The following is a 24616-nucleotide window of genomic DNA, read 5'->3' as shown; positions in this document are numbered from 1 at the left end:
AGTGCAATAGTGTAGTAAGTATGTCCTTCATGTAACTGTGTCTCAAAATAGTATGTTTAAATACAACACTCCATTTATTTCATATGGCTAGTAAACTCTTCAGCTTCATGATACCTGAAATATAAATGGTTATATATAAACTCCCCATTACACTTGTCTGAAATTTTTTCAGGTTGATGTGAAACCTCCAAATGAACCTTAAATATCTGGGATTTGAAAATCTAATCGAGCTAAGCTGTACTTGCTGCACTGCATAACCCAAACTAGCTTACCTGTATTGTGACGCTGTCATATGAAAAGGGGAGGTTTACTCAAGCCCTTAGTATGTGATTATCTGTCAGTGCCCCAGGAAAGCCATGACCTTTGTGCCTGACCAGTCTGTCAGCATCCTGTTATGGGCACCCTTCACTGAGCAGCTCACTAGATCGGGGTGGTTCAGGGTCCCAGACCAACAGAGAGACCCCTCCTGGATCTCCACATCTTTGCCCATTGCTGGTGACTGCCACCACCCTTGAAGGATTCACACTCACAGTTTACAGAGTAACACTCATAATTAACAAAATTGTGACAGGTAAGGTTCGAGGATTGCTAGGGATGGTATCTGACTACAAAAATGTATTCAAAGCATTGCACTAATTCAAAGCAATATACTAACAAGCTCTAATTCCCAGTAAAAGCTAGCTGGAGTTAATGATCTGGTGCACCCAGAGCATGAGCTCTTACCAACAGGCATCCCTATGGGAAAGACAGGTTTAGCTTGTCAGTTGATTCCAGCAGTTACACTGGAGTCTTCCCGAAGTTCTTCGCATTCTTACCTCACTTTTATACTGTTTAAGTTCAGGTGGAGCTTGAGTGACTAGGATACACATCTTACTCAGTGGGGGGTAGTTGTATCCTGAGGGCAGATATCTCAGGATAGCACCAGAGATAACCCTGGCAGGGGAACATGTGTCAGTGATTTCCTCCACAGCTGCTCATTCAAGAGCAGGACATCTTCCTTTATCTCTCCTGGTTTTAAGCTGCTGTGAGGGTTATCAGCAGGACTGAGTTCCCCTCTCTGCAAGGGTTTTGACAGAGCCTGGCCCTAGTGTCTCCACTCTGCTCCACCATCCATTGAGACCCTCCCAGACTGTGTGTCTGGCAGGTCGGGTATGCCGACTGCATTCCACCTGGGAACAGCAACTGTATTTCCCAAGGTAATTTCTGTACTGTTAGCTTTATACTCTCAGTCATTTTCCCATAGATGTAAAGAACATTTAAACACAGCTGGCTTTAAGTGTAAGCATTGCACTAAACCTGTTGGGGTCAGTACACTAATAAACATGTGCCTAACAGTTTGCAAAATGAGGCCTTTTGATACTGTCTTTTTAAATTTACTTGTGATTTAAATTTAGCATCCTAAAAATGAAAAGTTAGTATCATTGAAAGGTACTGCTTAGAGCTTTGGCAGGTAGACATACAGACTTAAAAAATATTTGACATACGTATGATTTTAAATACAGTATCTTCTTTTAAGTAAGGTAACTTTCTGTTACACTACTGTGCAGTTTGCTGTCAGACAATTGCTTCTATGTTGTTTTGCTTTTCTACTAACTGAGGCTTTCCCCAAAACGAACAGAGAAATTAATAAGTATAGCAATTGCCATATTCAAAAGTCACAGCTCTAACTTAAGTTGCAAACAGAGACACTGTTATTATCAGTTGATGTCACAACATGCTATATACCTAATTCTATTGGTCAAGAAAAAACCTGAAAGTAAGTACAGGCACCTGATTACAGAATCTCAGAATGGTTATGGCTGGAAGGAGATCTTGATCTAGTTAAAACTCCCCTGCTGTGGGTAGGGACACATGATGTTAAGGATTATTTTCTCTTCTGAAAATGCACACGCTGTACTGACAGATACAGGGAATTTAAAGGGACAGAAAAAAAAAAAAAAGCCCAAACCAAAACCCACAACAGAATTTATTTTCTTATAGGTTTTTTTTTTTTAATTTTGCATTAAAGAAAGGAACTTCATCAACATTGATTGTCATTTACAGAAAACATTCAAAAATCATGTGTGCATTATTATGAAACGCTAACAGTGTTTAACTAATAATTTACAGGTCATAAAATAAGACAAAAATCTATTACATTCTAAAGTAATATAGAACCTCTTCATTTAACAAGGATGCTGGTCCTACAAGATTCATGATAAAAAAATCCTCAGTGGTCACTTTCTAAATGAATCAGGCTGTCTTTTTACTCACATACACATAAATTAGGTCAATTATATTAAACAAGGGAGAAAGATCAGAAGAGAATTACAGATGTAAAAATGCTGGATGAACTCCTGGCACAGTTGAAATCAGTGAAGGGTTTGCTGCTGGTTTCAATGGAGCCAGATTTTTACCCAGTGTGTCATGATTCATTTGCAGTTCTGCTTTTTGCATCTACAAGCCAGTTAAGATACATCACAGTTATTACACAGTTAAGCTTACAAAAAAAAAAATCACTGTTGACTCTATGAGGCATTTGATTTTAGAAAGGAATTTTTATTTCTCTTTTGAGAGTGATTAATTTTGAGTGTTACTCATTATTTTATTAGATTGTTTATTATCATACTTCTTGACAGGCAGTGCAACTCTTGTGTGTTACCAACAGTGGTAAACATGCTTACCAAATAAAAAACAACACACTCTTAAAATTCAAATTAAATTGATTTACAACAATATAACTACAGCCAAGCACCAAATATCTCAGGGCTTGGATCCTGGGTTTTAACATCTCATTTCACTCTAACAAAATGAACTGGAAATAGGATAAAAACATTAGATATTTGAAAGTGGGAAGTATATGAAAAATCATTTCTTCTCATAATCCTAAAAGCATTTTCAGGGATATTTCAAAAATATTAGAAAGCTTCATTTAAATCTAAATATCTATCTTAATTATGTTTTTTTTTTTTTTTATAAATTGGTAATCACAAAATACTAGCCATTAAAGTCACATTTGGATGCCAGAAAAGCATCTAAATACTTAGCTCATTATTTATGCTCCTGCCTGTATTACATTACAGCTGTTGACAAACTGGACATAGTTTCTTTTTCCCATTATGATCTCTAAAATGTGCATTTGGTGAAGATCAGTTATGGCTTCAGATTACGGCTAATGAGTGACCTGACCTCAAATTTGAAGAAGAAATTAAAGGCATACAAAAATATTTTGCTCATTGGAAAGAGAGAAATGTTTCTATTAATATAAGTCATGTCAGAAGAATTCATAAAAGCCATATGCTTTAAGGAAGCATTAATTGCTTGAACGACTTTTCTTCAAATCATATTAGTCAAATGCAGTCTGCAGGAATTATTATAGTACTCACTGTACAGACTTGTTGGGATCATGTTCCACTGACAATCCCACATTTTTTTTTCCCAGTTACGAACAGAAGCATACACTAAATATCAACGGCTGGTCAAAAGGCTTTATCTATTACAATCAGTTTCCATAAAAACTGAAGAGTACATTACCCTTACAGGAAGCAAGTACATAATTTGCTCTTTGATGTTTTTCCTCTTTAAAAAAAAACCATTACAAAGTCTTATGTTTAAACAGAGACATAGAAAAAATCAGTGTATTCACTGTCCCAAGTTATTTACAGCAAAAATTACAGAGACAGCATACATAGTATTGGACCTTCCACAAGCATATATTAAAAGTAATTACATATGAAAAAATATTTTATTTGTCTTCTACATTTCTACAATACATACTCAGGTTTCTTTCTTCTTGTTTTGTTTGTTTAGTTTTTAAGTAACTTCTTTAGTGTTAATCAAATGAGGCAGAGAATGCAGCTGTAAAATAAGGGATTTTGTTGCTATTATGTTTCCTATATTATTTATATCATCCATTCATTACAACTGAAGTAATTAGTTTAACATGGGAATTATCTCATAGCTATTTGTGTAAATCTCAAAATACCCAATGTATTTGATTTAGCTGAGTGTTGATAACAGCTTAGAGTTCAGTTGTGCTTTATTTGTTGCCACAAGTACAATCACAGAGCCGCTCCCCATAGTGTACTAGAGGTCACACAAGAGGCAAAGACTATCATGGCTAGTTCACTGGCTATGCTACTCAGTGGCTTTTTAAAAATAAGTGCACGAATAAATCCCCATATACTGCAAGAGAATGTGTGGTCCACACTCTGTAGGGTTAAATGATTATTAGCTTTTTTTACTAACAACAAAACACCTTTTTTGCCTGATTCTGACATTGAAGTGACACATTAAAAAAACCACAAATGTAGTGCATCTGAATCTGAATCCCCAAAGTCAACAGCCTAATGTAGTTACTTTGACTTATTAAGCTGCGTGTCTAATCAAGACAAGTATAAGTGCTTTTTTTTTTTTTTTTTAAATAAGCTGGTTTTATCTGAAACAGTCGTCAAGGTAAAGCCTGTTCTTTCCTTTTCTTGGTGGCTAACCATCTGCTCCTGCTTGTGTTTCAATGCAGTTGCATTCTTGTTGCCCAAATAAGGGGCCAATGTGTTCCTAATATTGAAAACTAGGAGCCATTTTTTAAAATTCTCTCCAGACAGAGTCTGATAATAAACATACTTTACTGCTGTCAATGTATAGTCATAAACAAGGACCTCAGCATTTTCTTGTAGCACAAAAAATTTTCTCAACAGCAGTATCTTCATTCATGAATTAGCAGCTATATCCAACAAATCAAAAAAATATGCAAAATCACTGTGATATCTACATTAATTGGATCTTTTATGCTGTTGTACAGAAGACCACGTGCAAAGCAAACAATTTCTGCAAGTACAGTTACAAAGAAACACTTATAATTTACTTATTGCTGCTATATCAAATGATGTTTTCTTTCACTTTCCCTATGTGCTGTGCTTGAATTGTGAGGATGATGAAATTATGCAAATGTAGTACATCATGTTACTGAACTCACTGTGAGCAGTATTATCCTCACTGCCTGCAGTAACACCCAGGAATACCTCTCCTTTCCCAGAGCATTTTGTTCATTGCCTTATCCTCTCAACAGAAATGCAATGCAAGAGTCATTTGGAGGACACGGACGCAGCCGCCACCTCATTGGACATTCAGCCTGCCCTTTTAAGAGAGTTACTGATCTATGAGCTACCACAGTAGAAGTTTTAGGCCTCTTCTTTTCACAATGACTTTTGTCTGCAGACTGTATACACAAGTGGCTTTTATAGCTGCAAACAACTTCTGGGATGGTAAATTACTGAGGTGTTGGGCTCACTGTCACACAGTCATGCAGGGACAACACATGCAGGGACAATGCATGCAGGGACAACACAGCTAAGTGAGATCATGAAGGAAGAGAAGGAAGGAGGTTGCTTCCTACCATCTGCATGGAGCCTCCCTTGCAGGCCACAAGTACAGATAAAATTTGAGAAAGAATGAAGATGAATCATTTACCACTCCAAGCCTCATTCACTAGGAGCTAGGAGTAAAAGGAAAAGGAAGGAGAGGCAAGGTCCTCTGACCACAAAACGGAACTTTTTAATCATGCTAACAAGACCTTCAGTCACTTGGACATGGCTCCTAGCAACCTGTAAGATTAAAATAAAAATTGCAACAGAACGGTTGGCAAAGAATATGATTGTGAAAATCTTGATGCATAGGGAGACTGGCTTCTCCACCTCCTGAAGCTGTCCATCAGTCTTCTAGGTGGAGGGAATTCAGAGAATGGAATTAAAAAATACATATATTCACTGTGACAATAGAAGCAATGATCACATTCAGAGCTGAGGAGAACCTCTTGGTTGAAGACATGGAATTAACTTAATGACTGGCAGTATAACCCACCGCAATTTATCCTTCTGTGTGTGTTTTTGTAATGATAGAAAATATGTGGTGTAAAGCTAGGGATAAGCACACTTCAAAACTCTTGGAAATGGGAGTACTTTTCACTAGCACAGTATAAAATGGGGCAATGTTTTCTTGATGTGAGAAAGGGACTTATCATGCCATGGAGAAGTATTGCTACAGAGTTGTGGGCTAGCTATAATTCTGTGCATCCCTGAGAGAAAACGGTAGCTGTTAGCCACTTGCTCATGTCTATTTGCTCTTCACAGTCACTTCTCCATGCCATAGCTTGGTGCTCTTGTCACTGCTGACATACTATCGCTTATTCCATGTCTTAACCTTTCCTCTTACATGCCTGCAGCAAGTCTGAATATAAGCTCACATTAATGGTACATAAACTGAGTACTTCCAAACTTTGTCAGTTGTCTAAATTCAGTAATTTGTACAAAGCTCGCTTGCATTTCATTCCCAAAAGGACCTTAACATCATGAACTGATGGGTCAATTGGACTCCACTGACTGTGAAACAACAGGCAAAGTCAGATCAAGCTGAGGAAATGCTGACAGTGAATTCAGTTTATACCAATGTTACTTCTAATCATTGGCTTGAAAGCCTTGTCTGGGTCATGTTCACTTGGGCAGCTCAACCCATGCCCTTCAAAGCCTCTAACATTCTCTTCTGTATTACCACTGTTATATTTATAGAGTTATTTTTATTAATGAAACATCCCTGAGTGGCATAGAGTGCAACATTTGCATCAAGCAGTGATTGTCATTTACGAAGCGTGAAACTTAAAGAGTAAAGAAGAGGACGGGGCCTCCAACACACTGTTCCTAATGGATGTCAGAGATTTAGTTTCTAGAGAGGAGGCAGAAGGTGCTGGGACAGGCTGGTAGGTATAAATACACTACTATTTTATGGCCAGGGAAAAGCAAGCTGTTCTGTCTCAAGGTTCCATTTCATACATCCTTAGACATAATGAACTGGACAAAAAAAAATCTTCCATGTTTCAGTTTGATCTTATGTGCTATATTCCTGGGATGTCCAAAAGACAATGACTGAAAACAGGAACCACCTTCCAGGCTGGACTGTAGCTATTTTGGAAAGAGCACAATCAATGCAGAGTCAGGAGGGAGGAGGAGTGGGGAAGCCTGAATATCTTTAAAATGACCTTTGAAGCACAGCTTCAGAGGGGTAAAAAAGTCAACAGGGAAAGGAGCCATCAGCTGCACATCTGTAACTAAGCTGCCTGACTCATTTGTGAGACTCCTGTGATCTTACAGAAGCTTGAACAGCCTGGAGGTGGGACACAGAGAGGCTAGCATACAGGAGCAGCTTTGCATCCTCTTTGTGTAGAAGCTGTTACATCGGAAGTCCTTGCAAACTGTCCCAAAGGGAACCACACCCGCGTGCAAGCTGCCGATGTGGAACTGAACAAAGAAAATCACACAATAAAGCTCATCTTCATGGGCAGCTCTGGTAGCTGCTCCACCTCAGCACCATAACCTGGCACAGGTATCGAAACAGCTTTGGTGCCCAAGGTGCAACAGGAAAACAAACTGACCCCTGTGAAACTGAGCTGAAAGGAACAACACAAAGCATGAAGACAAAGCACTTATGAGGATAACATCTGTCTTCTGCTCAACAAAGCTCAAGGGGGACCTCTTAACGCCAAGGGCCTCCAATCTTGTGATGTGTTGAGCACCTTCCATGTGGTGCTGAAATGCCTCAATTTTTAGTGACTCCGGTTAGAACTAAGTGTCTGACAACTTCCACAATCAATTCCTTAATGCTGCCTATTACAAGCCAATCAATAAACATATACTGCTTTTGGAAACAAGTCTGCTCAACTGAGGAGCCTTCTACTACTATGCTTCTTTTCTAGCAATTTCCTTTAGAAGGAAATATGAATCTTGGAATTAAGTCTTTATAAAAAGAGCAGGTAAGAGTGATATTTACAGCAAAATAAAGTCTTTGTGATAGTATAATGAACACTGTACATCTGCTTCCTCAATGCCAAGGGTAATTTAGCATAATATGGTTGAATTATCAGAGAGCAATGCTAGAAGTAGTAGATTCAATATGTGCTTTAAATATATGCTTTAAATATCCTTTTGTTATAGGTCCCAGGTTAATCAATCATTAAAAAAAAAGTGTCTCATTTGAAAAGCTTGTCACTAAAAAAGTCAACAAACATATTATTATTCAGTTATTACAGAAAGATGATGTGACAAATTCTAGTTTTAGAGACTAATTGAAAAGCTTCAGGTTCTACTGTGAACTACTGAAAGCCAAAACAAATTAAAATGAAGAACTAATACTGTGAATTACAAAATTATTTACTAAAATTCATGCTATTTTTTCCTTTAAAGTCTATGGATAACTTGAACATGTGAAATCCAATATCAAGAATTTGAAATTTTGAGTGTAAATGACTATGTGGGTGAAACCAATCACAAAAATTCAGCCTGTAGCATGTGATCATTATGTGTTGTTCTACACACAGTCAATGAAGGGCAAAAGAGGTATTATACCTGTGTGGCCAATTCCAAATGACAGAAAATTAAATAAAATATAATTGCAGTTACCACAGCACAGCTCCATAAATAAATAATGTTTGAAAATGAATTTTCATTTTCCAAATAAACAACAATGCTATTTGCTCAAATTTTGTATGAATTGTAACAAAAATTTGTTTGGCAATATTTGAAATTCTTGGTAGAGGTTATTGCCTATCAATGGCAATGAAGATCTTGTATGCCAGAGTATTAGAAGTTTTAGGACAAAAGGCAAGAATCAATTTTTATTTCTAAACTGGTTATTGCTACCTTTGTGGTCTCTGACAAGTCACTTAACCTTTTTTCTTTCATTTCCACATCTTTAAAATGTGATGGTAATCACTACTGATTGGAAAGGTCATGATATTGTAGTGATATAAGAACAGTGCTTTAAGGATTAAAAGCCCTGCAGATAATGATTAGTGTGTTTTTCACTGGTGATTTCCATTTAGCTATCTTGCCTGAGAAGTACTTCAAAAATCCCAAGGAGCGATTAGCTTATTTGAGAAGAAGCAACATTTTCAAGATGTAACACATAATTGTAAAGGACTATTTATAAACATGATGAACCTCTTTATTATGCAGCACTATGAACAGTAGTATTTATCACTTCATCTGTATTTCTATGGGCTGGCTGAATATATGCTTTTGATATACTGAAAATGGATTTACAAAATATTTCAAACAATATGTGTGTATTCTCGTGTTGGGAAAGACAACGAAAACATGAATCCCCTGCAATTAAAACTGAGCACTTCAAGAGTTCAGTTTGACTCATTTTTTCCCCGATAAATCTGCACAAACAGTATGTAGACATTAAGTTTTTTTGATATAGAAATATTGAAATTTGAGATATTTTTCTTGGATTTGCCATGCAAGAAGGGCTGCAAATAGGTAAATCACCTTATAAAGAAATGTCAGTCTTAGAGTGGTATAAAGAAGCATCAAGAGCAATGCTTTATTATGTTAATTGAAGACATTTTAATGTAATCACTTGAGAAATGTGCTCTGAATTTGGAGCAAAAAAAGGTACTTCAGTAATCGCTGTTCTATAGGATTAAGCAATTTTGAAGAGTATGTTACATTTGCAACAAAATTCTCGGCACAACTAAATTTGATGGGCAGATTTTTTTCTTTTTTCTAAGTTGTAATGTACCTACACAGAAACATTTATTAGCTGAGAGTTTGTAACTACTCTTGTACCTGGTTCTGGCATTGCTAAAACAGAACAAATAAATAGTGATATTCTCTAGACTCAATTCTACCACAAAATATGTATGCAAACTTGCAAACTGACTGATGGAAGTCAAGGGAGAGCTCCAAAAAGTACTTGAAATAGCCCATGAATTATTTGCTCATGCAGAAAAGAGAAGCTTGAGACCAGAGCTGCACAAGGCATTAAGTTATCCACAAGAGACCCAGTTTCTTCACCCACCGTAGGGCCCACCTGTGTCCTTATGGGCTCCCTATGGCACTGCCTCTCCATGAGCCTGGCAAACAGGCAGGTCCTTTGGCCTCCCTGCCAGCATGCCTCCCCTTGCCTTGCCTCAGACTGCACTGGCTTCTGCATGGTTTGAAATAAAGAAACGGATCTGCTTGTGATCCTGCCTTCACTTCCCTTCTTCTCTACTGCCTGCTTCTTCTTATTTCCACTCTATGCCCTCTGCTGGCATCCCAGGAGGAGACTTCTCTGGAAAAGTTCACAATGGGTAAAAGTGGTGGTAAAGAGAGATGTAGTGGAAACAGAATCCCTCTTTCATAGCTAAAACGTCTGTGTTTTGTAATACTAGCAGAATGCAGATACATTATTAATGACTGCTGATTAAACCTAATCTATAAGATTAAGTCCATGGCAGCCTTCCACTCCCCTCTGTGTTTGCCTTTGGTTTTGCAAACAAATGCACATAGAGTCAATTCAGAGACAGACAAAAAGAAAAGAAAGCTCCAATCCTTTGCTCCACTCCTGAAATGCATCTAAAATAAATCCTATATATGCATATATATATACAGTTATATACATACAGATAAACATACATATATGCATGTGTTTAAAACATACACAGATGTATGTACGTAATGGAAACCAGCAGTCCCATCTAGATGATGACTGTCAGAAACAGTGACAATTATACTGTCCTTCGTAGCCATGGACTTCACTCACTTTTGACTTTCCTCCTCCTTCACTCCTTTCCTTCCTCTTCAGAGATACATTTTAGGCTTGCTATGGTTTTCACTGAGTTTGCTGCCTATCTTTCTAATGAGTTCAGCAAAAAACAAACCAAGACTTGAAGCTACTTTTCAAGGCAGTGTCTATGTAAAACAAAATCATGTGTGGAATCCGAAAAATGTACATATGGGATTGTCTACATTTTTACTCCATGTTTCAGATATTTTACTGAGATCAGGTCCTACTATATTTACTTTTATATATGTTCTATCCCTGTAACAGTGAGAAAAAAAAAACCCAAACCCAATTCTATTCCTCTTTTCACTAAAACCATCCAGACAAGGCTTTTGCACCACTGATACATTCCTGATTTTTGATTTACACACAGCACACATGCACTACATTACACGCATCTCAGAAGTGATCCTGTCATTACACACTGACAGCTGACAATTTAACTCTGTCAAAGCAAATCTTGACTGCTTTGCAAATCAAGCAAATCTTAAAGTAATTCTACTACATTACTTGGAGAGTAAGAAATATATGACAGCTGGGTTGAGCATCCGTTAAATGTAGGCATGTGATTTTAAGTTACAGCATGTATGCATATAATACATACATACATATATACATACATACATACATGTATGTATATGTATGTATATATATATGAGTGTGTGTCTTCCATATATGCACCATAATTTCCGAGACAGCTACAAATTTCCACATGCATTAAACTATCTAAAAACATAGAACTAGGCAGTCTAATAAGTGGAATTTTCTTAAATTATATTTTAACAATAAACAGCAAGAGTAATACTGCAAAGTACTGCTCTATTATCATGTATATCTACAATAAAATTCTAGGAACAGTTGTCTCCCAAAACATACCCCAATAAAAGTAAATTAAAAAAAAAGGTAACACCCAGTGTCCTATATTTGTATGTTCATTGTCAGTTCAAAAATGAGAAAAAAAAAAAGTAAACAAAAGAGAAAAAAGACATCCCCACTCAGAGTTGCATATTTACATTCTTCAAACTGTAGCGGTGAAAAATAATTCTATTAAGTGCAGGACATTCCTAGTGTTGCAGTAGTGACATTTTTAATAATTTCTTCATGAAAACATTTCTTTTTGTCTTACTAGTGATGCATTCCATGACTACGTGAAAATTCTATTATCCCCTTCACTTGCAGCCAGTGGTTGAGTCTGGATTGAAAAGCTCCTTGTATAATGGAGGAAACAGTGTGTTCACTATGTCTGGATGAGACTGCTTAAATACCTGCAGTTTCTCTCCGTGCAAGTTGCAAAGTGCAGTAATTGTTGGTATCTTGGCTATTAACTGTAAGACATTGAAACAAAAAAAAAAAAGGAAATAGGTGGAAGCAAATTTTTGTATAAATTACACTTTCCAACTATGTTAGTATCTTGCTGAATAACTGAAAATTATACTCTAAGCTTCATCAAAACCCATCCAAAGGACCAGACATTGTTCTTACCATAAGAGCCTAAAAAGACAGCTGCCCCCGAAGTTTTAGCCAAGGGCCAAAAATGCATTTAACAAAGAACAGCCTTAATGAGTACTTTTTTAAGGCAGTTTCATTCTTTACAGGGTATAAATCAAAATTATTGGGTATACTGAACGAAAAATGGAGTAAAAGGAAACAGGGACAAGAGTCAAACAAGCTTATCTTCTACACATGGCAAGCACATAGTGTGTTACTTTTAGCTTACATTAATGTGGCAATACATAGGGAAACTCCTGCAGGAAGAGAACAGTCATGCTTGAGGGAGTGCTTGGCATTTAGTTTTAAGAACTTACTTTTGTCAACGTCTCCTCGTCGAGGTGGTTCTTCTGGATAACATGTTGAAGTGCAAAGTAAATCTTCTCCTGAAGCTTCTGGACCTTCCTTGGCTCTATTAACCAGGCTCGATCTGAGAAAAAGGAAAACAAAAGGTAGAGAATGCACAGATGTGGGGCGTGCTCATGGTGCACACAGGGTACTGTGCTGGCAAGTATTCACAGGAATCATACTTCTCATGAGGAAAGACTGCATGGTAATTAAAGACATGGTTCAGAGGCAAAGTGTCTTAAACCATTAAAGGATCACCTGAGCACTTCATTAACACATACAAAACATACAGGAACACAGTGTTGGCCCTGCATCTCTTTGTTTAAAACAGCATGTTAGGCATAAAGATGGAAATAGAAGTGAAACATGGCTCAACCATTTTATTATTCTCTGTTGGTACAATCAGTGTTCTTCTAATTTCAAACTGGCTACGTGATAAACATGTCATGTTATCTCAGTGTGTTAATACATAAATAAACTTACTGAGCAAAATAGTTCTTTGCAAATAAGAATATAATTAAACATCAAAATATAATATATCTCATTATTTATTAGGCTAACATTTTGAGACAAAATGTATTCTAAATAAAAAGAAATGGCTTTCTTCAAAATAATTTCTTTAATAATTCAAAATAATTGCAAAGTGTAAATTTATCATTATTTAAAAATGTTCTCTTTTTAAACAACACAAAATGTAAGATTATCTGGAAGAATAACAGCAACAGACACAGCTGTTTTAAAGCCTATATGGCTTCTACTGGACTCAAACCCCAGGTGCAGGAGGTTGTCCTTAAGATCTATATTCTCACAAGTCATAGCTCTGGAGACACACACACAGAGAGGTAGCAGAGCCCAAGACAATCCAAACCCACGTGTGCTTGCAGCACCATTGAACCTTCTGTTTTCCCAAGCTGCAAACTGTTTTTTCCCTCCTTCAATTTTCTCCTTCAATTTCCTCCTCAGACCAATTCTTGGGTATAGATTTGAGCTTTCATATGGGAAATAAGGAAATTTATTTTATCACAGGCATGAATTTTCATGTACAAATTGAGAAGTTCGGGAAAATACCCTTTCACTTTTTTTTCACCCATCACTAAAATAAGCATAGAAATTATTTAAGTTAACTGCTTCAGTGAGCACATGCTACACAGGCTGGAACTGAACAACATTTCATCACAGGAGTAGCAGAATTCTGGCATTTGTCTCACTGTCTCTGGGGAGGGGTGTATGAAAAAAGAGTCAAGTACTGTGGAAAGAGACACAAACAAACCTCAACTACTTAACAGATGATCAGGAAAAGAAAATATATTTTGCAAATATTAGAGAATCGTGTTCCCAGAAGGTAAGCCAAAGGATCCTGTGCCATCAGTGGCCGTAGAAACTGAATTAGCTGAGAACACATGCACTTTCCACACAACAAGCACACAGTAATGTTTAGACTTCACAGGTTAGGTGCCAAACTTTATGTTATTGTAAAACCTGGTCTTTCAATAGTGTTAAATTAATGCCTATTGGGGTAGACTTGGGCTAGAAGGATTTCATCATAGAGACCAGTCCCTAAAGGTTTACCTTTCTGTCACAAGAATAAGCTTAAAAATAGACTGAGGCAGTTGAAGGACAGGTTTATCACTCACCTGTCATGAAGCATGCTGTATATTACACAAGAGTTCTTAAATTCATGACAAGAGCTAGGTAAAACTTTTGTAATGGATGCTGAGTTTGTCTGCCAAAGTGTGGTTTCTACCACCTGAACACTGTCTGTAAATTTGGCTAGGATTTCACAGGTAAGTCTAGCTATATACACAGAAGTGCAGGGAAAAGTCAATAGATCAGTTACTACCTATAAAGGATATAAGAAGCAGTGATTCAATACTGTACTTTTCCTCTTGGGTTTTGAACTTGTATATCTTCAAAGAGTACAGTCCACTAGGCTAGAGAATAGTGTAGGAAAGAAGATGAGAGACAGCCCAGAAACAGACAAGATCTGCTTCTGCAAAAAGGAAGATGGAAAGAAGAACCATGGTAAGTCAGACTTTCAGGAGACAGACTGGCACATGTGGGAAGCCATGTTCCTGTCTTGCCACATGGCTCTTTTGCATGTTTGCAGGCAGAGATGGCTCTGCAACCTTTACAGGATTTGTACAACGTTTCAGCTTTTGAAAGCAGAAATCAAGTTAGAGAATCACCTTCAAGCAGTGGGGTTATGTCCACCATTAAATGGAAAATCTGGATTTGTCCTCTGAATTAGATGGAAAATGGAGGTGACACCGGCCGTTGCAACCTTTGCAAAACTACTGATGGATGGTACTCATGGATATTCTTAGGTGCCTCTACTCCCAGTGGACTGCTCTGGTTTGTGTAAGCTGCCTAAACAGAGCAAGGCTGCATGAATCACCTTTCAGGTGGTGACTTCTGCAGAAAAGAAACTGGAATATGAGTACTTCCTAGTGGAATCTCTGTAAGCTTGTATTAATCGATGAAAGGACTGGTGCAGGCACTTCTGTGAAGCAGTGCTTTATTTTTAAATTTTTACATTCGTTGCCATGCTGAAACTCTTTATTGTGAAGGAACCAGAACATCAAGTGTGGAAGAAAATATTTCTTTCTCTATTGTTTACGGTTATTGTTTTTGTAAGAAAATAAATGGCACATTTCAATATCAGTTCATTCTGAACTATTTTCTCTGTCTCAACGTAGCAGCTCAGCTGAAATAGGAGTTATTTACACAATCCAAACGTAGAGGTTTTTTATGGAAGAAAGATTGCTTTCACTCATGCACATGCTGCTGCAGCCCATCATTTCTTTCTTGTTGTGTCTTATGACTAGTTACACATGCTCACAGACTACAGAAATAAGCAGCTTGTGTGCACCAAAACCTTTTGTTCCTTTTAAAAAATTTTTTTTAATGGAACAGGAGACACTGCATGTATCCTCTTGCTTGCAAACTAAAGGGACATATGCAGAACTGCAGAAATTAATCAGTGTTTTGATTCCATCTAATTTTTTCCAGGAGCTAGCACCCTCTGCCACCCTCCCATCTTTGGTCTTTTCAGATTGAGGGAGGAATGATGCGCAGAGACCCATTGGGACATTCCAAATCCCCTGTCCCAGAGAAAGTCAGGACATCTGGGGGGTAGTGCAGAGGCAGCTCTCACCCCTGTACACAGTTGAGACACCTCTGAGGTGGAAACTGATGATGTTTGGAGGGTTGTAGTTGCAGTATTTGGCCTAACACCATGAAGAGTCACTGGCTCAACTATTTCACCTCTGAGCAGATGATGTTAAGAACTGCTCAAAGTCAAAATAAAAGTAGTAGAGTCCTTTCCATAGGTGTTATTAATGATGAGAATGAATATTGACACCATCTGTGACAGTCTAATTCTGACTAACATAATCTCTACCACAGATGTGCAAAAGTGTAAAGTGACCTAGAAGCCTTCAGCAGAAAAAGATGGAAAAATAATTCATAGTGGATTTTTTTGTACGGCTTTTCAAGAGGTTACCCTTAGATGAAACTGTGTGTCTACATTCTCTGAGGCATATTTAAAAATCCCACACTAAACTGTGAGTTTGTATACTAGCTCCACCTTCTCAGTCAACCTAATCATGGAAGTCTCCTCTGGGGTCAGCCAGGCATCACTCACTTAAATGCATGCTTGCCTGTGCAGAGTTATGATATATGAATACATGAAAAAGAGCATGTTGCACTTCCAATCACTACCTCTCACCTGGAACTAAGTTCAGACAGGACTGCATACTAGTTTTTACTGCTTATGTTCTCATTCCCAAGAAAAAGCGCATCATAGTTATGGACTATATAACCTACTCAGGGTGGTGAATTTTGTGCTCCCTGAAAAACCTAGGAGGAACATGCACCTGTTGAGTAACATGCTTCTCTTCATGTGGTCTGGAGAAAGGACAGCCTGCACTCCTTGTCCACACAAACCCGATCCATGTCTGTTACACTTTGAATCTACTTCCAGTATATGTAATTCCTGATGGTATACTTGGGTAATTCAGGTATTCTTCCACTGCTTAATACATGCTTAACGTTATTTGATACAGCTTAAACAGCTATTTAAGTATGTAGAACTAGAGGTGGATAAAGAGGAAGAAAAAATCAGTGTGGTGTTTGGAATGAAAAATTACCTGGTGAAATCAGAACAGCAGATGAAAACAAGGCAATCTCCTCCTCAGTCAGCTGTAAGGAACATAAATTCTTTGCAAAGTCAAATGCTTCATTTACCAGATCATCAGAACCTGCAGACCGAAGGGGACAAAACCAATGCTAGAAATCAGCTCTTAAACCTGCAGGGATTGTTTTGGTGTCAGAAAAAGTTGTGACTGAATTTCTGTACTGCCAAAGCAAGTGCTTTTCATAAACTATTAAAATTCCACCTAACCTGAAAATGGCACTAAAATGTACATTAAAGTCAAAAATCATCAAGAGTTAGGGTCAAATACAAGAAGTGCACCGACATCTTAGACGAGCGTACTCTTTTCTCAATGAGGAAAGAATTGCTATCTCTAAACAGATATTAAATCTAAGGAGGAGGAAGAACCAGCCCTAAAAACCCTTTATATGTAATTTTACCAATTAACAGAATAAATATTTAATAAAATTTGAAAAAACATCATAAAGATAAATATAAATCAACCAATATGCATTCATAAATGGTTTAAACTTGTCAAGAAGTATTATATTTATGATGCACACTAGCAAAAATATGTATCTATATGATAAATATATACATTTGAAGGAAATATCTCTCTTTGACTTTGGTCCTGAATCAATTTCTGATAATATCAGTCTGATGGATGTGCAAAACACAAACATTTCACTACTAACACTTCAGATTGCACTCAACAACATGTTGAGAAACAAAGTAATTTTTTCAATAAATGATTCTAAATGCACTTACTTAAAAGTTTTAGGCAAAACCATATTTTAAGCAAGTCCTTATCTATATTTCATACCAGTTCATTATTTTAGTCTCCTCATTGCTGGGGCTAAAATTGCCTTCTTCAGGACAACATTAGTGGGAGGGATTTGATACATCAAGTATAACTGAACAGTAAAGATAAACAGCTTAGCTCCTGCCATAAACTCATGGTTTATCAAAACCATGGCAAGATGGCAAGAAATCTATTTGAAAAAAACCTCTTGCTGGTTTTTTTATTACAGAAAAACACCGATCACTGCTAGCACCTAATGGAGTCACCATTTTTTTATTTTTCTGTTCCAGCCTAGACATTTGGAGACTTGGGGATTCTGCATTTACTGGAGATTTCCATTGTGAATCACAATTCACTCAATGACAAATCTATTGCTATGTGGCTCGATGCAATTCATTGAAAAAAAGAAGTGCAACATACCCAAAGCTTTAAACATTTGCATCCCTCCATACTTTCCTTCAAACAGAACAGTATTGTTAAGTGGGTTGAAGGCACGGCACATTCTCACCAAAACCACTTCCAAGCAGCCTATGAGACAAAAAAAAGAGCAAAGGTACCAGATATTACTGCCTAACATCAGAGTACAGGAAATCTCAAGAAGATATTTAGGAAGCCATCAGTCATTAAAAACATCAGAAGGGACAGACACTCTTTGAAGACATCTAGATTACACATCTATGAATGAGAGAAAAAAAGTCTTTCTCTCTGCTTTGAGTATAGAAAGGATCATTTCTGGTCCAGTCTAACCACCTTTTCTTTAGATTGACTTTTTCACCCTTTGCAGAAAACTGGCACCCTGGACTGACTCTGAATTTAGATCCTGGGCCAATAATTCTAGTTTGAAATACTTTATCCTGAAAAATACTCATTTATTGAAACTCCTTTTTAATAATTAAACTTTTTTTTAATTAAATAACAACAAACAGCTTTGTTTAAGACATATGAAAATCCCAGCTTATTTCAGCTGGAGAGGGAGACATCACAAAGCATTTTTAGAGAGAAAATAAAAATTAAAGTGCTGTCAACAGCACCCCTAAAATAGGTTTTACTTCTTGTTTTTCTCTTTTTTATTGGTTGTTGAATAGAGAAAGGAATGCTTCTTTTTTACTCCTTATCTTTGCATATTATTTCCTAACTGCAAAAATAAGCAGTTGGAAAAACGGAAGGAAAAATTTTAAGATCCCTTAACTAAATCCAGATCTCCTGTAAGATAAACTCTGAATCTGAGGATTCTTCTGCAGACATGCTTTTGAGAGAAAAGTCCTAATTTTCTAACTCCTGGTCAGCATTGACAGCAAGAGAAAATAAAACCTGACATATTTTTACATGCTACAGCTTAACAGTGTTTTCCAACAGCAGAGTGAAATAAATATTTTCCTGATGGTGCAGTTGTGTTGTTAGCTTTGCCAGTCACACAAAGTTTCCTAGGGATGCACTGGCATTTACCAGTTTTTGTGCTATAACCCCCTTTTCCCAGGAAACTGTCGGTGTGTTCCCCTGCCTCTCTGTATCACTTCCCTTTGCACCTGTGCCCACCATCAGAGCCCAGTCGCAGACTGAGACACAGTCATGGTGCTTGTAACACCAAGGTTGTGGCTTTGGTTCCCCTATGGGCCATTCACTGAAAAGCTGGACTCGATGATCCTTGTGGATCCCTTCCAACTCAGAATATTCTGTGATTTCTGTGTATGGAGTGCTGGATCACACAGGCTTTCAGCCTTAGTGAAGAGATCTCTCCTCAAATAGAAGCAGTTCTTAAGTTTGAACAAGCTGCCTCACACAGCATCCTACCTTTTACACATGGAGGGAGGGAGCAAGAAACTGATATGACAGGGTAAATGTAGTTAATTACCAGTTGTGGTTCTTGTGGTACACTCAGTCATACTATTTTGTCCTCCTGGCCTTGGCAGTGTTACTGCATAGTCATGATAAATCTTGTAATGATTCTTTTGGAGGACAGAAGTTACTGAGTCTCTTGATAAGAAGCGAAAGCCTTTTTCCCCTGCCTTTATGCACACACATGCAAACCTGGCATGCACGGACAGCATGGCTGGAGCACATTGCTGTAATCCACTCTCATTTATTCTGAAACCAACTGGCCACCAGCAGGAACTTTCCCTCCTGTGCATTGGCTGTAGAGTATTTCTGCAGTCTCATTAAAAAGATTAAAGATGACCACAGAGACAGGCCCCACTGAGCCTACGTTTGTTTCATTAACGACAAGTGAGGATTTTACAGGGTGGCAGATGACTGATTTTACCAGCTCAATTTGCAGGCTCCTTCCACCACATGTCAGGTTGGAGACTGCAGTTTCTGCAATGGCTATGTGTGTGTGTGTACTTAATAACCACAACTGACTGTAGAGGGAAGGGGATCAGAAGGCAGTAACATGATTAATGTGGAAAAATACAGAAAGGTTAATGTACCTAACGAAACAGACTGAAATTAGGGCTCCTTCAAAATTAAAATGATTTGCAGGAAAAGACAGGAGAGCACATTTCTAGGGTGCTGGGTGCTAAACCAGTCTCAAGCCTCTGGTATTTACCCACCTGACTTAAGAAGAAGAATTTGGTCATTCTGGCAGAGCTCCATGAAGCCTGTTATGCGCTTTGCAAACTCCACCACATACTGGATAGCATGGGTTATCTGAATGGCACACTGCTGCCACAGAGCTTCTCTCGTCTTCCGGGAAAACACACATGGAAAAGCAAAGCGGTCAGCAAGCAGGTACATGAGTGTTTTAAGTTCTTCAGGTGGCCTTGCATAGAGGAGGACTCCCCACACTCCATCCCCACACCCAGGCAGAGCTAGCAGCATCTCTTCTTCTCTAGGTACCCAACATTCTCATTAGAAGGCTGTTTTCACAAGCCATTGCCCCAGTCATTTGAGCCCTGGCATTGCCTCTGCAAAGGAGCAGAATGCACTGCCCAGTGTTAAAATGTGGTTCTAATGTTAGCTTTTGTGCAGGATGGATTAATAGTGGCACAAGGAATGTACACATTCCATAGCATTCTTAGGCAAGAAGTGGCACGATGCTATTACTTTATTCAATAGAATACTTTTCCTAGTTTGAAATTTAAAATATTATGTAATTAAAGTATCTGAACACAGATTACATAAAAATTTTGACTTCTTGATAATCATTTTCCTTGCACACACATGTGTGTAAATGTAAATGGATGTTCTTCATTTCATGGCTCTGCAAGCTGTGGTGTGTTTTTGTTCCTGCTGATACTGCATAGCCCCTCAGATTTCAAAGAACAAGCTGGACTCTCTCCTGTCTCTTACATGACCAGCTAATGTGCCAACTGAAGTCTGACCGAAGACTCATCGCTAATGAAGCCAGTGCAAGAGGCACACAGATTCCTGTTGACTGGACTACATCTGAAGAGGTGCCAGTGGAAAACAGACTGAACTTGACCTGAGAATTGCAGAAGCAGAACAAAAATGTAGTGTAATGAGATCATTCTTCCACCCAATACTGAACAGCTTCAATTTAAGGAGTACTTTCTGTTTGTTATTATCTATTGTCCATTGTAAGTGACAGGTATTTGTTATTCACATAAAAAGCAGATGTGGTTTTAAAACTATAAGGAAACAAAGTTATGTTGTCCTATATTCTTAAAATCCTTGCAACAGAGGATCTTATCATAATCACATGGAAGTTAACTGAATTTCTGCATGAGGTTTACACCTGTGATAAGAAGCACAGAAAACTGGATTCCATGACCATATCTAAGCTTTAACATTAGCAAACATCCCAATATGCTGGAATGCTGCTGCTTCTTTTTATGAAGTGTCACTGCTTTGCTTTCAGCAACCAGTTCCTCAAAGATATTTAGAAGTGTATTTTGACTTATATGAAACTCATCAGTATATTCTTGTCAAATAAATTACTCTGTTAACAATTTCAAGCAGAAGAAAAAGCGTATTACAGGATTGTACCTTGCTCTGGTAAACCTTTATTTCTTCATATGTGTGGGTCTGCCATGCTAGCTGATGTAATTCCTCCATTGTATACTGACATGTCTCCAAATGAGATTTAATGATATTCTGTGCAATTCGATCTGCAAAAAGGAGAATAAAAAGTAGCATGCATGAAACAGTGAACAGTGATCTGCAACAGCAAAATGCTGAAAACACTGAAGTTGTTGGAAAACACATATTTAAGAAAATTAATCTTTTCTTTTTGATGCTACCTTTCTCATGTTTTTATTTCTGAAGATGATTGTTGCAAAATATTTCAGTATTCAACCCAAAACCAAATGATCTTGATAAAACAGTGGATCTGTAGATGAAAATAACAATGATTTTTGTGAAACTACACAGAATCTTCGTTCTGAAAGTGATTTAATATGTTTAAATAAATTTCATTTGGAGAACCTGTTTACCCAATTGCTTTTGTCTTCTCCAAGCCTGCGCAGTTAACTGGTAGACTCTTTTAGCCTGGAGAAGGGGAGGAACACTGCCGCTGATTATCACCCCAGCAGGGCACCTCTTCAGGCTTTAAGCCACAACCTCTGCATGAAGGCAGTATCTCTCCTCCTGCTGTGTGTAGGTGTTTGCTTGCTTTCCTCATTGTCCACTTCCATCTAGTTCTACTAAAATAATTGATCTGCTGAACTCAGTGGTCAGCATGTTTCAGAGCTTCCAGGTCTCTCAGAAATTGACTGACTGCTTGAACTTGACATCAACATTTGCATTACCTTGGTGTGACTCATAAAAGAAGCGGAAACAGGTCTTTTTTCGCAAGTGAGTTTTAAGCTGGATCAATTTCTGATTGAATGTGATGAGCAAGAACACGGAGACCGGTTTTAGCAAAGGGCAAAAGCTAAAATAAGTATCCTGGGTTTAGGAGGAGTGATGGAGGACACAGATCTTACATACAGCACTAAGCCTCCCTTGAAGTTATGCTGAAATTGCAGCCTTAGAAACTACTTCACAACATGGAATGCAGGATGCAAGCAGAAAGAGAAGCATTCAATGTTGCCATGGAAACACACTGAAATCATGAGTAAACTTCTTAGACTTCTTTGCCCTTAAGGCCACTTGAGTGAATTAAAAAAAAATTTTTACAAGAACTTCTAACATGAATTCATTAGCATTAGGAGTTGAAATGTTGTGATAAAATATGTTAAAGAAAACTGATTATTTCCTATTTTGTGACTTTGGGACCTACACATCTAATGAAGCTCAGTGCTTCAGCCTGAAAACTTTGCTTAAGCCAAGAAACTTTCAAACAAAGGAACAAAGTTGAAGCCACAGAAGTGAACTGAAGCACTTGTGGCAGAATGGGCATTGCACAGAAAACGTTTGCCAAAAAAGGGAAAAGGACATTGACAATGCATTAGCCAAACCCAAGCATGGGGAGTAGAAAGAACTAGGTATGCCATCGTTTACTTGTTCAGATCAACAGTTTGCACAGAGTGTAAGGATCTGGAGCCTGGAGTTCCAAAATCAGACTGCTTCTTTGGCCAAATACTGACTGAACTTAGAAAGCCAGCAAGAAGGAAAGCTGAAAAAAGAACATAGAAGCATATGTTCCCTGTAAACACTGCTAGAGGAGTGCTGTTTGAAAGACAGATGCCTGTGCTACTCTCACAGTTAATAAACTGAGACTCAGTGGAAAGGCGCTGAAGATAAAAAAGTTGCAGGTCTGTATAGGAAAAATAAAACCTGCTTAATTGAATTCGTACAGGTATCTCTTTATAGGTCAACACTATCTTTAGGCTTCCTGATGGAAGAATTGACTCCGGCCTAACGATAACTAAGAATGTATATTAGTACAGTGATCTACTCACTGTTCTTTCATGGAAGGTTAGATGCAAGTCTTCACCTCTGATGGTAAGGTGTTGCATTTTGTAACAAAAATCTTGAGGACAAATGGGCATCTCGCTTACAATGAATGTCTCATGTAATTTTATATGACTGCATAGACAGATTTCTAACCTGATATCAACAATCTGAAAACAAGACCTTTTGATTTCACTCACTTCAAAATATATTTGATTAGCAGTTCTACATTACTGTGAAGCTCCTCAGCTCCCCACCTCTTCCTAGCATTTATGTATTTACCTTAGGAAAGAAAAGCTGAGAAACTCTCCAGGGCTTTCTAGGGATGGTATCCTGTGTTTTACCCCATGCACCTATTCCTTACGTACTTATGCTTATGTTGAGATGACATTAAAACCAATTTAGATGTGCAAAGGCCTGGGGCAATCGCAGCAAGCAGCAGCTCTGAATGCCAACATCCGAAGAGGAATCAGGTGCAGGACAAACTTGAAACTCTTGTGCTGCAGGCTAGGCAAGGCTGAGTGTGTGATGGAAAGGGTACACCGGGTCTCTGATGAGAAGGGAACTGCTCTTTCAGCAGAGGAGGCTGCTTACTTATATTCCATGCTGGAGTCCCTGGAAGAAGCTTTATACAAATATAGCATACACTGGGTGGCAGAGCTGACATGATGCAAAAGGAAAAAGAAGTATACACTTGTCTTGGCTTCTCAGATGGCCCAGCAACAGAAGTTCCAACACAGGCAGAGCAAACAATGTCACTCTTAAAGGGTTTCACAGCCCATGGCCTTTTTTTTACCCCTGAATTTCCCCCTAAATTTTCAGATTTTATCATAATTTTGCTAATGAAGTTGGAGTTCAGTAGACATCTTGGCAAATCCCAAGCAGAATGACATTCCTAAACCACTGGGAACAATATACTGCCATCTGATGTAAACCTCCCCTATCACACGTACTGTGCTGTACCTAAAATATATGAGTTTCTGTGAGACCTGGCAGCTCTGAAATATGCTAGTATCAAGTTCAACAGATTAGTTCTTTTAACAGAACTAGAAAGAAATTGACAACAAGGAAAGCAAGCAAAGATCTACACACAACAGGAAAAGAGATACCACCTTGATGCAAAGGCCTAAAGCCTGTGGAGGTACCCTGCAAGGGTGATCATCTAATAGCTATGTTTGTCCTCTTCTCCAGGCTTAGAGGAGTCCACTACAATTACTTCACGTATCAAGTCTTGACTTTTAGTTGATTTTGTTTTCAAAAATCTTGGACCATAGATTTCAAGGGTCCCCTTTCACTGGGTAATTGCATGTACACAACTAGAAATCCTGACTGGATGGACTCTAAGGACTACAAAAGACAACTGTGTTCTTGTGACTTCAATGTGAACTGCATTCCTATTTGAATTCTTGTCAGCTTCCATTTCACATAAATTACAGCAGGCTTGCTGTATGAAA

General features: G+C 38.0%; 1 protein-coding gene across 2 annotated transcripts in view; it reads right to left on the bottom strand.

Moving 5' to 3' along the window:
- Nucleotides 1-2427: 2427 nt before the first annotated feature.
- RORB (RAR related orphan receptor B) overlaps nucleotides 2428-24616 on the bottom strand; it is a 134430-nt gene continuing 112241 nt past the window's right edge. For both annotated transcript variants that reach the window (XM_039567318.1, XM_010393118.4), the window contains exons 5-10: nucleotides 21315-21436; nucleotides 19919-20051; nucleotides 17790-17897; nucleotides 16563-16673; nucleotides 12384-12496; nucleotides 2428-11903 (exon numbers count right to left, since the gene is read on the bottom strand). In XM_039567318.1, coding sequence (XP_039423252.1) covers nucleotides 11748-11903; nucleotides 12384-12496; nucleotides 16563-16673; nucleotides 17790-17897; nucleotides 19919-20051; nucleotides 21315-21436 — 743 coding nt within the window. In that variant the 3' untranslated portion in view covers nucleotides 2428-11747. The remainder of the gene's footprint in view (nucleotides 11904-12383; nucleotides 12497-16562; nucleotides 16674-17789; nucleotides 17898-19918; nucleotides 20052-21314; nucleotides 21437-24616) is intronic.

The sequence above is a fragment of the Corvus cornix genome, chromosome Z (genome assembly GCF_000738735.6).
Source record: "Corvus cornix cornix isolate S_Up_H32 chromosome Z, ASM73873v5, whole genome shotgun sequence".
NCBI classification, from domain to species: domain Eukaryota; kingdom Metazoa; phylum Chordata; class Aves; order Passeriformes; family Corvidae; genus Corvus; species Corvus cornix.
This window is presented reverse-complemented; position numbering and strand designations above follow the sequence as displayed.